Raw genomic sequence first — 13,970 nt, 5'->3', positions numbered from 1 at the left:
GTCCTTCTTGAATTCAATTGACAAAATACTAATGAGTTGAAAATATGATTTGAGATTCTTGGATGTCCCTTGCCTTCTCTGGGTATAGCCACAGGCTTGCAATCCCTTGCCTGGGTCAATGTCCTAAATCCCGTATTCCCAGAGTTGGGTGACAAGGGAATTAACTTATGTCCCTATTAATCAAGTCAAGTCCTCTTTTAGGAGAACAGAATATGGGCTATATGGAAAGGTACTTGGTTTCAAACCTTCTGTGGAGGCCTCTATCAATTCGAATAAGAGATTATAAAAAGCCCTTCCTGTCCGCTGATACACTTTACCCATGAAATTGTTCAAGGGGCACCCCGTGCATGCAGAACAACACTTTACCTTCCATTCTGTTTTCTCTTCACCTAGATACCACACGGGGTCTCTGGCCTTTGGATCTTTGATCCTTGCATCCGTTCAGATGTTTAAAGTGATCGTAGAATACCTGGACAGGAGACTCAAAAGTAAGTTTCCGGGATTGACCGTAGAGCTCTGTGGTGATCAGAATGGGATGGGGTGGGTGCACGTAGACCTGTGGACTAATGTGGGTCAGGATGGACAGGACTGGAGTTGTAGGGATTTGAATGTATTTTGAAACACAGCCCAGGAGGACTCACTTGGGACTGGATACCAAGAGGAGGGTGGGAAAGGTGGGGAAGGGAGAACGTATCCGGTGTCCTCATGGTCGACCTTGTGAAGGCAGGAGAAGCACATTTCAAGAAGGAATTAAGAGTTCTGCCTTAACATATTACTGCCGAGGAGTGTGGTAGAAACATCAGGTGTGCAGTTCCATGTCTAGAGCTCAGGCCAGGCCTCATCATGGTGAGCCACAGACATCAATATTCATACATGGCATATGCAGTCTACAGACACACAGGCTCTGCTCACACTGTGTGGTAATAGATGATCAAATGGAGAACAAAGTTGGAGGGCTCGCATTTCCTGACTGAATTTCCCGATTTAAGACAAAATGATAGCCAACAAAATAGGGTGTGGTTTGGGGGCGTGAATGAACGACTAGACCTGAAATAGTATGTGGACCCCACACACCTCAACTCTAACATTTAAAACTGTCTGATGGGGAAAGACTACTCAGCTTAATGGTGATGGAAAAATTGGAATGCTCAAATGTAAATGTGTGAAGGTGGACCCATACTTACAGTAAATACAAAATTAACCCAAAACACATCAAAGATCTAAACATAAGGGGCAATGCTATAATATTTCTAGGAAAAAAAGACATAAAAAGAAATCTTTACGCCATCGGACTTGATGACAATTTTTTGATTTTTCACACCAAAAAAACACAAAGAAGGGAAAAGTAAATTGGACTTCGTGAAAATGAAAAACACCCGTGCATCAAAGGAACATCAGAGTAAAGAGGCCACCGGGTAGTGAGGGAAAATAGTGGCCGATAATATGCCAGATAACGCTGGACTCGAGTCCAGAACACACACGGAGCTCCTGCCACTCGATACCAAACAGGAAAAGTTCAAAGATGGCCTGAGGAGTTGAGAAGAGATCTCATACAGACCAGGATGGTCGACAAGGGCTGGGAAGATGCAGTGTCATTAGACAGGGACACACAAACCAGAACTACACTGTGATGGCACCGCACACCCATTAGGATGGACATTGAAGCAACCACTACACACAGGGCCCGGAAGAGTACACATTGTTGGGAAACTGGGTCCTTTGATAGGAATGCTTCCCAGCATAGCCACAACTGCTGTTGTGGGAGCAGCAGCAGTTTCTAAAGTGGTAGAAATAGAAATTCATACTGACCCAGAAATTACACTTCTACCTTGTGCCCCTCTCCACCCCCATGTCAACAGTCCATTCACCATAGCCGAAGGGTGTGAACTACCCGCACCTGCACTGATAGTGGACAGGACGAGAGGTGCATGATGCTAAGTGATAGAAAGGATCCTCTCTGTATTGTTCTGTTCAGGATTTCTAGTAGAGACAACCCTACATCACCAAGTAAAGTATGAGCTGGGAATGGGGGGCAAGCGAGAGAAAAATGAGGAAGGGTGATTTTGTTTTTAATTGAGCATTGATTTCTGTTTGATAAGAACTTTTGAAAACAAATAGTGAAATTATTATTTTAAAACATTGTAAATGTGCTAAAGCCACGGAACTGTATACTGAAAAGTCAGTTAGGTGCACATCACAATTAAAAAAAAAATCCTCAAATCCTATTTTCAATGCCATTACCTTGAGTCTGAAGTCATTGAGTCTGAAGGCTGATGCCATTGAGTCCAAGGCTGATGTCATTGAGTCTAAAGAATGATGTCTGTCTTAGTTAGGGTTTTACTGCTGTGAACAGACACCATGACCAAGGCAAGTCTTATAAAAAAAACAACATTTAATTGGGGCTGGCTTACAGGTTCAGAGGTTCAGTCCATTATCATCAAGGTGCGAGCATGTCAGTATCCAGGCAGGCATGGCGCAGGAGGAGCTGAGAGTTCTATGTCTTCATCCAAAGGCTGCTAGTGGAAGACTGACTTCCAGGCAACTGGGGTGAGAGTCTTAAGCCCACACCCACAGTGACACACCTATTCCAACCAGGTCACACCTATTCCATCAAGGCCACACCTCCAGATGGTGCCACTTCCTGGTCCAAGGATATACAACCATCACAATGTCATTAGTGGACTTACATGCCCCTCCCTCCCACAGAGGCTCAGAACAGTGCTGCTCAGTTCCTGCACTGCTGCCTACAGTGCTGTTTCTGGTGTTTGGAAAAGATGGTGAAGTTTTTAAACAGAAATGCCTACATCATGGTAAGTAGGCCACTGCTTATTTATGATGTCCCTGTTTTGCACAGTTGACCCCATGTCCACCCTGTTGCCAGGAGGGCATGACGGTATCACATGATTGAATCTGTCACTCTGATATGTGGGTGTGCAACTCCCACACATCTGAATCAGGGCTGCACTTTTCTTGAGATAGTATTTCATTTGAGGGCAAATGTATGTGTTGAAATTTCAGAAGAGGGCCAGGAAGATGGCTCTGGAGGTAAAGATGCTTGCTGCCAAACCTAACAAGCAGAGGCAGCCCTGGCTCCCACACAGTGGAAGGAAAGATCCAAATCCTGCAAGTTGTTCTTTGACTTCCATAGGCATGCTGTGGAGTAAGCACGCGTGCACACAAACACACACACACACAACTGAGAATGCACATGCAAAACCACACACACCTTCACATGTGCATACACACACGAACACACACATGCATGTACATGCACATACATAAACATAAATATTATTATTACTACTACTACTATTTTGTTTTTGTTTTTGTTTTTGGAGACAAGGTTTCTCCATGTAGCCCAACTGTAATAGAACTTGATCTTTAGGCCAGGCTTGCCTAGAACTCACAGAGATCTGCCTTCCTTTGCCTTTAAAAGCTGGAATTAAAGGCACGTGACACCACTGCCTGGCAATGTAATGAATTTTTAAACAATAAAAGTAAAACCGTGGAGATTGACTTGATGCTGTGTGGCTGATAACTATGTAAGAGGAAAGCTGTTGTTCCAGGTTCCCTCACAGAAGAAAATGCCTTTCTAATAGAGGGATTTACATAATTTTAAGGAAAAAAATTAGTCATTTTAATGAACCTTGTGTTAAAGAGGAGTGATCGGTGGAAATGCCTGGGTCAATCTCTAACTCATTTCCTGTGAGAATGTGGATGCCTCTAAAGCGTTTCTTTTGTTTACACACTAGACAACAAACAATTCTCTCAAAATGTAGAAGCTGCAGTACCCCAAGGCTTACTTATAACCACAGTGGGGTGGGGGCCAGAAATGAGATTTGCATAGCCATGGATAGAAGATTCAATTAATTCACCTACCATTATGATGCTGAGACTTTTAATTAGTAAATCTTCATAGTAGAAGGGGTTGGATTTCCTTAGGAGTAATTTGTGTGTGTTTGTGTGTGTTAACAATAATCAAACCATTTAATACCTGCTACAGCCTAATGTTTCAAAGATAGAATCCCCTGAGAGTTGACAAAAAAGAAAAAAAAAGTCTACCCTGCATACAGCACTTGGCAATCCTCCTTAGTGTCCATGACCCTACAAGTTCTGTGGGATCCAGACCAGAGAGTTCAAACCCAGAGATTAGAAAACGTAAGGTTATGAGTATGGAAGACAGCACTAAACGTGTGCACTCCCTAACGCTGCATGGTGCTGGGTGGTGTTAGTTTGCGCTACTAACAAGAGCTTCGCTCACTTTCCTTAGATTGCATTATATGGCAAAAACTTCTGTGAGTCAACAAGAGATGCTTTCTACCTGCTCATGAGAAACATTCTGAAGTGAGTAATCGGGCTGAAGGCAGCCATAGACAATCTGGTGAGAGGTGACATGAGATCTTTTGCTTGTAGCTATCTGGGATGTTTCTGACCTTGTCGTCCACAGGTGTTACCCGTTTTAGTTTGGTAGATTTTAATCAACATTCATTGCTTTTCATATCTTAGAATTATGGCTCCCCTCATCCGCATAGGTGGCCACATATTTTATTGACTCTTTGGTTCAAGAAGTTCTCCAGATGACCTACATTAGCAGGTTCTTGGTACCCATTCCCTCCTCTCAAAATGGCTGTGAAATTAGTGTGCAGAATCAGAGGACACGTGGTTCAGGATGCCTTTGTTAGCACTACTGGCTGAGAATAAAGACATTACCCAAGTTCTTTTGTCAAACGAAGCACACTTCATTTTCTGTCCAACTGGACTACCTCCCTAAGGTGGGGTTTGAAAAAACAGCATTGGACAGGAGAGGGGAGGGTTTATATAGTCCAACAAGACTATGAAACTAGATAGGTGGTTTTCAAAGTTTGGAGATTTCCAGAGGACTTTTGGTTATGTAAGTACTCGGTCAAACATTTTAAAACCATTTGACAGAGCATCCTGTCTTTTCAGGACACACACACACACGAGGTGTGAGCCAAATTCCTTACCATGGAGAGCATGTCAACTTCAAGAAACAGGTTAAAGCATGGTCAAATTAGATTTTGCAGCAAACAGAAATGAGCTTGTTCTGACCTTTTAACAAAATGGCTTCCATCCTTAAGATGGAATCAGGCTGGTCTATCACCTCAGAGAGACAGCCAGACACCTCCATGGGTCAGCTGCCCATGGTCCTGGTCCTACAGTGCTCTCGTCTGTGACATTAGCAGCAGAGATCTCATGGTTGGCTGCCATGTTGATGTCTTGTATTTTACAACTGTCAGGCAGAATTTTACCAAGGACACAGCAAAGTGAGGCTGTGAGCTTCTGCGTCCTACAGATCCCCAGCACTGGGTGTGTTCCCACACTGACTGGTACTTTCTTGTCTCCCCTGATGCTCAGAGTCACAGTTACAGATGAAGTCACATATTTTGTATTACTCCTGGGAAAAATCCTGGTTTCTGGGATTGTAGGTAAGTAGTGTTAACAGCATGGACGGAAAGCTGTGGAGAGTTTGGAAACTGCCTTCTGCTACAACAATCTCCACAGCTTTTCTCAGTATGTGACTCCCATGTTCTGTTCTTTCTATGTAGGTGTCTTGGCCTTCCTACTCTTCACAGAAAGACTACAAATAATTGTAGAGGGACCAACGACTTTAAATTACTACTGGGTCCCCTTCCTGGTAAGAAACGGTGGCTTAGTCACAAAATCCACAAGGAGTGATTGGCTTTGGCAACAGAAATGTGTTCCTCGGATTTTGAAAGGCTGGGAGGTGCCAGCTGGTCTACCTCACAGATGTGCTGGAGAGGAAGAGGGCAGACCAGGTCTCTTGGTAGCAGGCACCGAGACCTGTAGAGAGGTCTCCCCATTGTGACCTCCCAAACCCCTTCTCTTCAGTCCTATCACGCTGAGAATTGGGGCTTTAATGTAAGTGTTGGGGAAGCAGTTCAGGCTATGGAAGCTTAGCACCCCTCATGTCATGATCGTTAGAGATGGAAATGTAAGAAAAGAAAAAGAGAAATAGGAAAAGCGGTGGGCATTATTGTCCTTAACCTGTGCCCCTCGCCTCCTGGTTCGGATGCTGAGTTCCTTGGAGAGGACTGCTCTCTGTTGATGAGGTTGCGTGTAGAAGGTTTCCCGGGTGCATTCTTATGAGATTCACTTGTAAGGAAGTAAGGAGAGCTAGGCAGGACAACAGAAGCTGGCTCACAATGCACAATGCTGTCCCCAGATAAAATGACAGGACCTTCTGGAAAAGAAGCGGGCCTTGTGAATCACATCAGCAGATGTTAGCCAAGCCCTGAGATGGGGCTCTAACTTGGGTGAAGTGGTTCCCGACAGGGAGGGGATGTCTATGCAGAGAGATATCTGATTCTTCTCTGTAGCCAACACTCCAGAGCTCTGGGGATGAATGCATAGACGGGTGGGGAGAGCTGCGTGGAGTCCTGCTGGATCTGTTACACGGAACTAGCTCTCTTCATCTGTGTGACATAGATGCTTCTCTCCCCTCACCCCGTGTCAAAGCAGAGGCACAGAAAGGCTGAGTAACTTTGAAGACCCAGGTAGTGCATACTCTTTACCCTTTAGACTCTATTGCCTTGATGTGTGGGATCTTAAGGCTGAGATCCTTTGGGTAGGTACTAGGACCATTGGTAAGAGGTGGTCATGTGAGCAAGCACATTTTTGTTTTTAAATCTCAGAACAGCATTCTATCATACAATCAAAGGTGTCGGTATGGCAGATATTCCCATCAGAATCCTCCAATGCTTTCTCATCCCATCCTGCATTTGGAGTTGTGTTATTGCTGCTCTGAGTGATGTCACTTCTCTTCTCCGTCTGTTCATAGACTCTTGTGTTTGGATCTTACATGATTGCTCATGGATTCTTCAGCGTCTATTCGATGTGTGTTGAAACCATTTTCATCTGCTTCTGTAAGTATCCAGTGTGTATGTTTGGTGAAGGTAAAAAGTTCAGTTGCCTGCCTGCCTGGCTTGGTGATTTACTGTTTACCTAGCTTCGAATGGAGAGAGAGAGAGAGAGAGAGAGAGAGAGAGAGAGAGAGAGAGAGAGAGAGAGAGAGAGAGAGAGAGAGAGAGAATGGCAGCTTGGCAGTTCTAGGGATTGAACCTAGGCCCTTGCCCGTGCTAGGAAAGCAGTCTCCCACTGAGCCCTGTCCCTGGATTGGCTGTAGTAATTCAGTGAGATCTTACACACAGACTCTGGTAAAGTCAAGATGCAAAGGCTTCAAAGAGACACGGGGGCAGTGCATCCAGTGAGCCATGAGGAGTACACAGGCCTCTGCTGAGAGTGAACACAGCAGGTGTGTGCACCTACGTAGAGACTTGGCCTTGGGAGCTCCCGTCACCTATGTCATGCCCTGGAGAACAGATGCTTTCATTAGCCCATGACCTAAAACAGCACAGAGAGTCTGCCTTACCGAAAATGTCTTCTCTCCCAGTATCTCTGACAAACCTGGAGGAGGTGGGTCACCATGGGAGAGAACAGAGCCCAGTAGCCATGCTGGGGCTGAGAGATTGTTTCTCTAGCACATGGGTCTTCAGAGAGGCGGAGGTCACGTGCTGCCTCTGTTACACGCTGAGAAAGTCCCTTGTGGGAGAAGAGCAGCTTCGTGGCAGGTGAGGGAGGAAGATGATTGCTGAGGGGAAAAAATCTAGAAAATAACAAGATCTGTTTTTTTTCCTAAGCATTTTAAAAATCAATTTTCAATAAACAAAGAAATTGGAAAACTTTACACATTAGGTAGATTGGCTCACGTGGAACCAGGACCTTTAACCTTTGTCTAGGTTCTCTGTTTTATTTTATTTTTTTAATGGAGAAAAAAAAATACATGAAAAGATGGTTCAGCTGGTACATGTGCTTGTTGGCAAGTTTGATGACCTGAGTTCAAGCCCCTCGGTGGTAGGAAAGAACTGAGCCCTGCACGTTAACCCCTCACCTTCATACGTGAATCGAGCTCCATGCATTCATACATGCACACACAGAGAAATAAATGAATGTAATTAAAATACTAAAGAAAACAAAGAAAAGAAAGGGGCTGGACTGATGTTTCCATGGTTAAGAAGCACACTCTTGCAGAAGACTGGAGTTAGATTTTCAGTGACTCCTAGCTCCCCGGTTGGGTGATTTATACCTTCTTAGAACTGTATCTCCAGGGCAACCAGACGCCGCTGGCCTCTGAACACCTGTGCTCATACCCCTCTCCCACTCACCAATAAAATAATTTTACTGACTTCAGGGTTGAGGAAAGTGCTTGCCACATAAGCAGGAAGGTCTGAGTTCAGTCTCCATAACCAGTGTAAAAAGCAGGGCATGCTTAAAATCCCAGCACTGGGAGGCAGAAAGATAGCTCCCGGACCTCACTGGGCAGCCTGTTGCTTAATTGGCAAGCTCACACTCAGGCCCACGAACAACCTCACCTCAAAAGGCAAGGTGGGCAAACGGCTCCTGAGGAATGATGCCTGAGTTTGGCCTCTGATTTCCATGTACATGCACATATGTGCATATATGCCCTCACACGCGCGCGCGCGCACACACACACACACACACACACACACACACAAGCATGCCCCACCCATAGATAGGTAAGTAAATAGGTAAAAGAGTTTAACCTTTGACCCTAGTGTTGGGAAGGGCAAAATGAGAAGACAGCGGATCCAAGGCCAGGCTGGGCTAGGAGCAAGACCTTACCTGAAGATCTGAAAGGCTTGAAATATGGAATGAAATCTTTGTACCACTTTTTTTTTTTTTCACGGAGTTAGTGATATGGGGCAATTTGTTACTTTCCAAAATAAACAGTCATAGAGATGAGAAGCCCCCAGGAAGAACTTCCATGCGGTGGCTTGGAAACTAAGGTCCTATGGCTCATGCAGTGTGAGGTGTGTGTGTCGTGGGGGTGGGGTGGGGTGGGCCTTTCTCCCAGGCGGAGACCGGTTCCCACCTTCTCCATCACCAGCATTGCATGTTCGCCTTATATTTGACACACTAACACTGATTTTTCTGGTTTCTCCCTGTTCGACTCTCCACTTTGTAAAATCCTGGGTCCTTGTTGTGCGGCATCTCCCTGTCTTGGCCCCACCTTGGGCACCGATATGCAGGTGAAGACCTGGAGAGGAACGATGGATCTGCAGAGAAACCTTATTTTGTAACACCCAGCCTGCACAGCATCCTGACCAAGAAGCGTCCGGGTCCCCAGAGATAGAGTAGAGAAGCTCCACGCAGGAACTTTGTGAATTAGGTTGACGGCAATATGAAAATGTTGCTTTAGAGCAGTATTTCTGCTGTTGCTGAAAGGTGCACTTGGTACCATCTGAGGGACCAGGCATTTGACAGTGGCCTCATTGACTTTGCAGACTGTGGTCCCAAGTGCAAACACCTGTAGCCGACAATGTTTTAATAACTTTTATAACTTTGCTAGCCTTTCTTTCTTTTTTTTTTTTTATAAGTGTAAAGGGTATTCAGGCAGTTTTTTTTTTTTACAACACTATAAATGTGTGATCAATTAGCCATAAAAAATATTGAGTTGTAGTTGACCAGCATATGATACTGAATTTGTAAATATGCTGCTATGGTTATAGTTACTGTTGAAGCCGGTGAACAACTCTCTAAAACTGTGATTCAACCTGTGTTCCTGGTTTCCTAGAAAGCATATTTCAAGTGGGCGAGTTAGTCCATGACAAGCTGTAGAAGGGCAGGTCCTGTGGGCTCAGCACTAACCCTGCTGCAGGTGGACTGAGCCTGGAGCCTCATCTCTGTTTTAGCGAAATGAGACTCATGCTTGGGTGAAGTCAGAGTTTGGGGATAACCTCTCCACTCCTGTGAAGCTCTGGCCACCTGAGAATATCTGAGTAGAGCAGAAACGGCTGCCTTCCTCACCTCTCGCCTCCCCTGAGCTTCCTCACGCAGTCATGCAGAAGGCCCATGGGTTCTTCTTTTCATGGGCACGCCCAGGCACAAGGTCGAAGTTCGCCTTTTAGTGAGGGAGGAAAGCGGATGGCGGTTCAGACCAGTGGCCTCCTATCAGGTTCAGACCAGTGGCCTCCTATCAATCAGGTACCGAATCTGGTGCTTCCTGGGGCTATGCGTGTTTCGTATCAAGAGTTCTTACATCGCCACAGACCCAGGGCTTAGAATGGAAGCTGGTGTGTTGTGGCCATGCCTACATCTCACAGGGTGCAGAAAAGTGTGAATTGGATTCACACGCGTTGCATGCTTTTCCCTGTGTGTAGAATTGGGCCGAGTATAAAGAGGCCCTCCACAGAGCACAGGATTAACCGGTGCCCTTTTGGTTTTGACACTAAACTCACGTCAGATTGTCTATATATTATTAGTGTAATGTGTTGCCATCAATACAGCCCACGCATTTGAGAGTCTGAAATATATCCTTGTGTTATAAGTTAATATAAATGCTAATTTACTTATCCCGAAGTGTGCGAACCTAGATTTAGAATGGTGGTGCGGCATCTTCCTACATAGAACCAGTAACTCCAGAAGGTTTTCGAAGTGTCGGTCCACAGGAGAGTCACTAGCTTCTTCTTGGCTGGCTTTATTGAGATCATTAGTCCCAAATGTCACCTGTCATTTTTTTTCCTTAATAACAGAGAAAAGCAATCGCTTATCTATTTTTCTTGCATTTTAGTAGTATTTTATTTACAACCATGCAAGGACCTCAACAAAAATCATGGCAATGGTGACATATAGTGAGCCTGTAGCTAGCTGCAGGGGTCCATCTAACTCACGAGCTTGTGTTAGGATGTGGACCACTCTCTGGACCATGATAAGACCCTCTAGTTGATTCAGATACATGCAAAAGTTGTGAGGTTGGCTATAGATCAGATATAAGAAATTAGCTGTCTGGTTTGCTGTGTTATAGTATACTCCCACTCAGAAAAATAGTCTCCGTTTGTTACTTCTATAATTAAAATGCATAAAGTAAGAATGAATGTTGTTTTTGAGAAGAATTTTAGAAGCCATTTTTCTTACACAGCAATTGAAGTTTTTTGAAACACAGAGCAATATTTCCAGAACTGTTTATGGAAGGATTCGAGATCACAAACAAAGGTCTCTCTGCCGAGGCTTTACAATCTAAATTGCCATTGGCCAAACAAAGGCAATTTGGAAATAGATGCTGTAATTTAGAAAATGAATTTGGATGGGGAGTAAATGTTATTTCTTAAGTCATTCTATGGAAATGCTTGAACTGTCGCCAGAACTGACCTGGGACACAGAATGAAATGATATCTTATCGATGTAATAATAAGGGCTGATTGTTTTCTCATAGCTGTTTACAATGAAAGCTGATGCTGTCTAAAAGAGCGATGTTTGGCGTTGCTGTGCAGCGAGTGGGCAGCAGGTGGCGATGTTGCTCCTCCCACCGCTTCGCTGCTCTATTGACTTTGCCCTCCTCCCTCCTAGTGGAAGACCTAGAAAGAAACGAAGGCTCTCCTTCAAGACCCTATTTCGTGACTCCGGCTCTAATGAACATTTTGCTGGAGCAGGGCAAGATCAAGAAGCAGTAGGAGAGCCAGCTGGGTATCCTGCCGCCTGTGTCGCCTCCCACACTGTATCCGTCCAACACACCTTCCGTAGTGCTTTGGTTGGGGACGTTCGTATCTCAGCCTTGCTGGCTTGCTTTTGCATCTTATACCAAAGCCCCACACTGTAGCCTGTGAAGCCATCAGAAGTCACAAGGGGATTGTTAATTACATGCAACATTTTTATACTAAGATCTTTCGTTTTGTAATTTATTATTATTATTAATTATTATTATCATTTTTACAGAGTGACTTGGATGTTTTGAAAAAAATATTGAATACATTCATAATCTTTTTAATAGTAACACCATGAAGGATACATGATTTAAATTCTGTAGGGAAAATTGGTAATTAAAGCGAGATAAATGTTTTTTAAGGCCCTTCCCCGCCTCCTGTTTGACAGTCAACAGGTTAAGCGGACCACCCGCTTTGGTCTTTGCATCCTGTGAGAGCTGCCAGTCAGTCATTCAGCCCTTACCACTCAATTCTCTCAGTGCCTTCCTGGCTGGTCAGTACTTCCCGGATCTTGTGAGCAAGTGGACAGACCTCGTTTGAAAGAAATTAAACTTTAAACCCTGCAATGCTGAGTGATGACAAATCTCATGCTTCTTTTGTTATTTTTGTTTTGTTTTTGATGTTTTGTTTGGCTTTGTTTTGTTTTGTTTTTTGTTTTTGTCTTGCTCACTGCCTGGACTCCACTAGTCATGACACTACCTTTGATATCCTCCTCATCAAAGGAGTACATTGTGTGATACAAACAATTCCCCTTGTGCCTAGTGGATATTCACAAATGGGTGCCACACGCAACACGCAAAGCAGCCTGAAAGAACACGTGTTGGATTTGTCTTTGTTTTTACTAAAAGAAGTTTTAAAGTATAATCTTTTCGATAGCGGTTCCTTTGAAATATGGGTCGGCATGTACACGTCCGGTGTCTCACCCATACCTGAAGGGGCAGCCTGTGGGAGTTTCATAGGGAAACTTTGCCTCTGAGGGGAAGCTGTGTGCTGGGCTGGAAAGCCCTGTTACCTGTGGCTCTTCTATCCTGTTATGGATTGCCAGTTCCACTAACTTTTATACGAAACAACCTGTTTACCTGTCAGATTTTTATTGTGCCAATAGAAACTGGAACGGTTTTTAATTCATTTTTGAATAATTTTATAAGGATTGCTAAGTTTTAGGAGAACTTTCAGTTCCCCGACTCAGCAAGTCACCCGAGAAGGGGGTCAGTGAGAGTCAATCGACAATACCTACTGCTGTTTATTGATGGTTTGTTGAAAACTCACTTTAGATACCTTTATACCAAAAAGTTCCCACTGGCGCCTTGCAGTGTGGGCTCACCACCCCCTACCCTCACCTCACGCCACGTCTGGTGGTTTGGGCTCTGCTGAGCCCATGGTGGTGTGGGTTGTGTAGTTAGTGTGTCTCTGCTATGCAGGAACACTGAAAGCGTAGGGTCTAAATACATTTGATAGATAAAATGGTTGATATTTAACAAAACTTGTTGGTACTCAATGTATATTTGGTTTCTTCTAATAAAGATTTCCATAAGAGACAAATAAAAAGGCTGACCTTTGATTTCTTTAAGAGCGCTCTCTCTCTCTCTCTCTCTCTCTCTCTGTGTGTGTGTGTGTGTGTGTGTGTGCATTTGTGTGGGAAGCTTGGATGTCACTCTTTCTCAGGCACCATTCATATTGGGTTATTTTGTTTTGTTTTGGTTGTTTGGAAGTGTTTCTTTATTAATTATTATTATTATTATTTATTTTTAAAAGTGTTTGTGAGGATTTAGAACAAGGCCGTTCATTAATCTTCTGTTTATAGATGAGGCTGGGTTTGCAGGCCAGTGAGCCTCACAGATCTTTCTGACTCTGCCTCCCCAGTGCTGGGATTATTAACAAGCACCGTCCTGCCTGGTTCTTGTCTGTGACTTTAGTTACACACACACACACACACACACACACACACACACACCCTGCCCAGCTTTGGTTTCAGACCCATCACATATCAACAATACCTTCTCTGTATCAAGGGTCAAGGTCTTCAATGTCTAGATTTATTTTAAACTTTTCTGTCACCATATACTGTTGAGTGAAACCAAATACAATTACATAAGTAACTAAGTCCAAGACAGATGAATAAAAGATGGATTGGGAGGGGTGTGAGCACCGAGCAATGGATTGGGAGGGGTGTGAGCACCGAGCAATGGATTGGGAGGGGTGTGAGCTCCGAGCAATGACCTAGCCTATCGTCTGCTCACTGCCTCATTGAGTTTCACAAGGAGAAATGATCATTTCCAAGGAGAGGATAAGTGTAAAAAACAACAAAAGGTTGTTCAAAACGACTCACAGTCATTTTCTGAAGCAAGATAAAATGTACCTAGTGATGCTCTATTCTAAGTTGGAACAGCATGGGTTTATGGGCTGAATTATGTGGTAAATCTTCGCATT

At 44.1% G+C, this 13,970-nt stretch overlaps 1 protein-coding gene across 2 annotated transcripts in view; it reads left to right on the top strand.

Annotated features, from left to right (window-relative positions):
• Slc44a5 (solute carrier family 44 member 5) overlaps positions 1-12,994 on the top strand; it is a 311,175-nt gene extending 298,181 nt beyond the window's left edge. For both annotated transcript variants that reach the window (XM_029474881.2, XM_085835377.1), the window contains 7 exons: positions 394-488; positions 2,707-2,810; positions 4,271-4,344; positions 5,377-5,447; positions 5,568-5,656; positions 6,821-6,905; positions 9,090-12,994. In XM_029474881.2, the coding sequence (XP_029330741.1) occupies positions 394-488; positions 2,707-2,810; positions 4,271-4,344; positions 5,377-5,447; positions 5,568-5,656; positions 6,821-6,905; positions 9,090-9,193 (622 nt within the window). In that variant the 3' untranslated portion in view covers positions 9,194-12,994. The remainder of the gene's footprint in view (positions 1-393; positions 489-2,706; positions 2,811-4,270; positions 4,345-5,376; positions 5,448-5,567; positions 5,657-6,820; positions 6,906-9,089) is intronic.
• The last annotated feature ends 976 nt before the right edge of the window (positions 12,995-13,970 follow it).

The sequence above is a fragment of the Mus caroli genome, unplaced genomic scaffold (genome assembly GCF_978045245.1).
Source record: "Mus caroli unplaced genomic scaffold, Mus_caroli_1 scaffold_3, whole genome shotgun sequence".
Classification (NCBI taxonomy): Eukaryota; Metazoa; Chordata; class Mammalia; order Rodentia; family Muridae; genus Mus; species Mus caroli.
The sequence above is the reverse complement of the archived record's forward strand: the minus strand, read 5'-3'. Positions and strand labels throughout refer to the sequence as shown.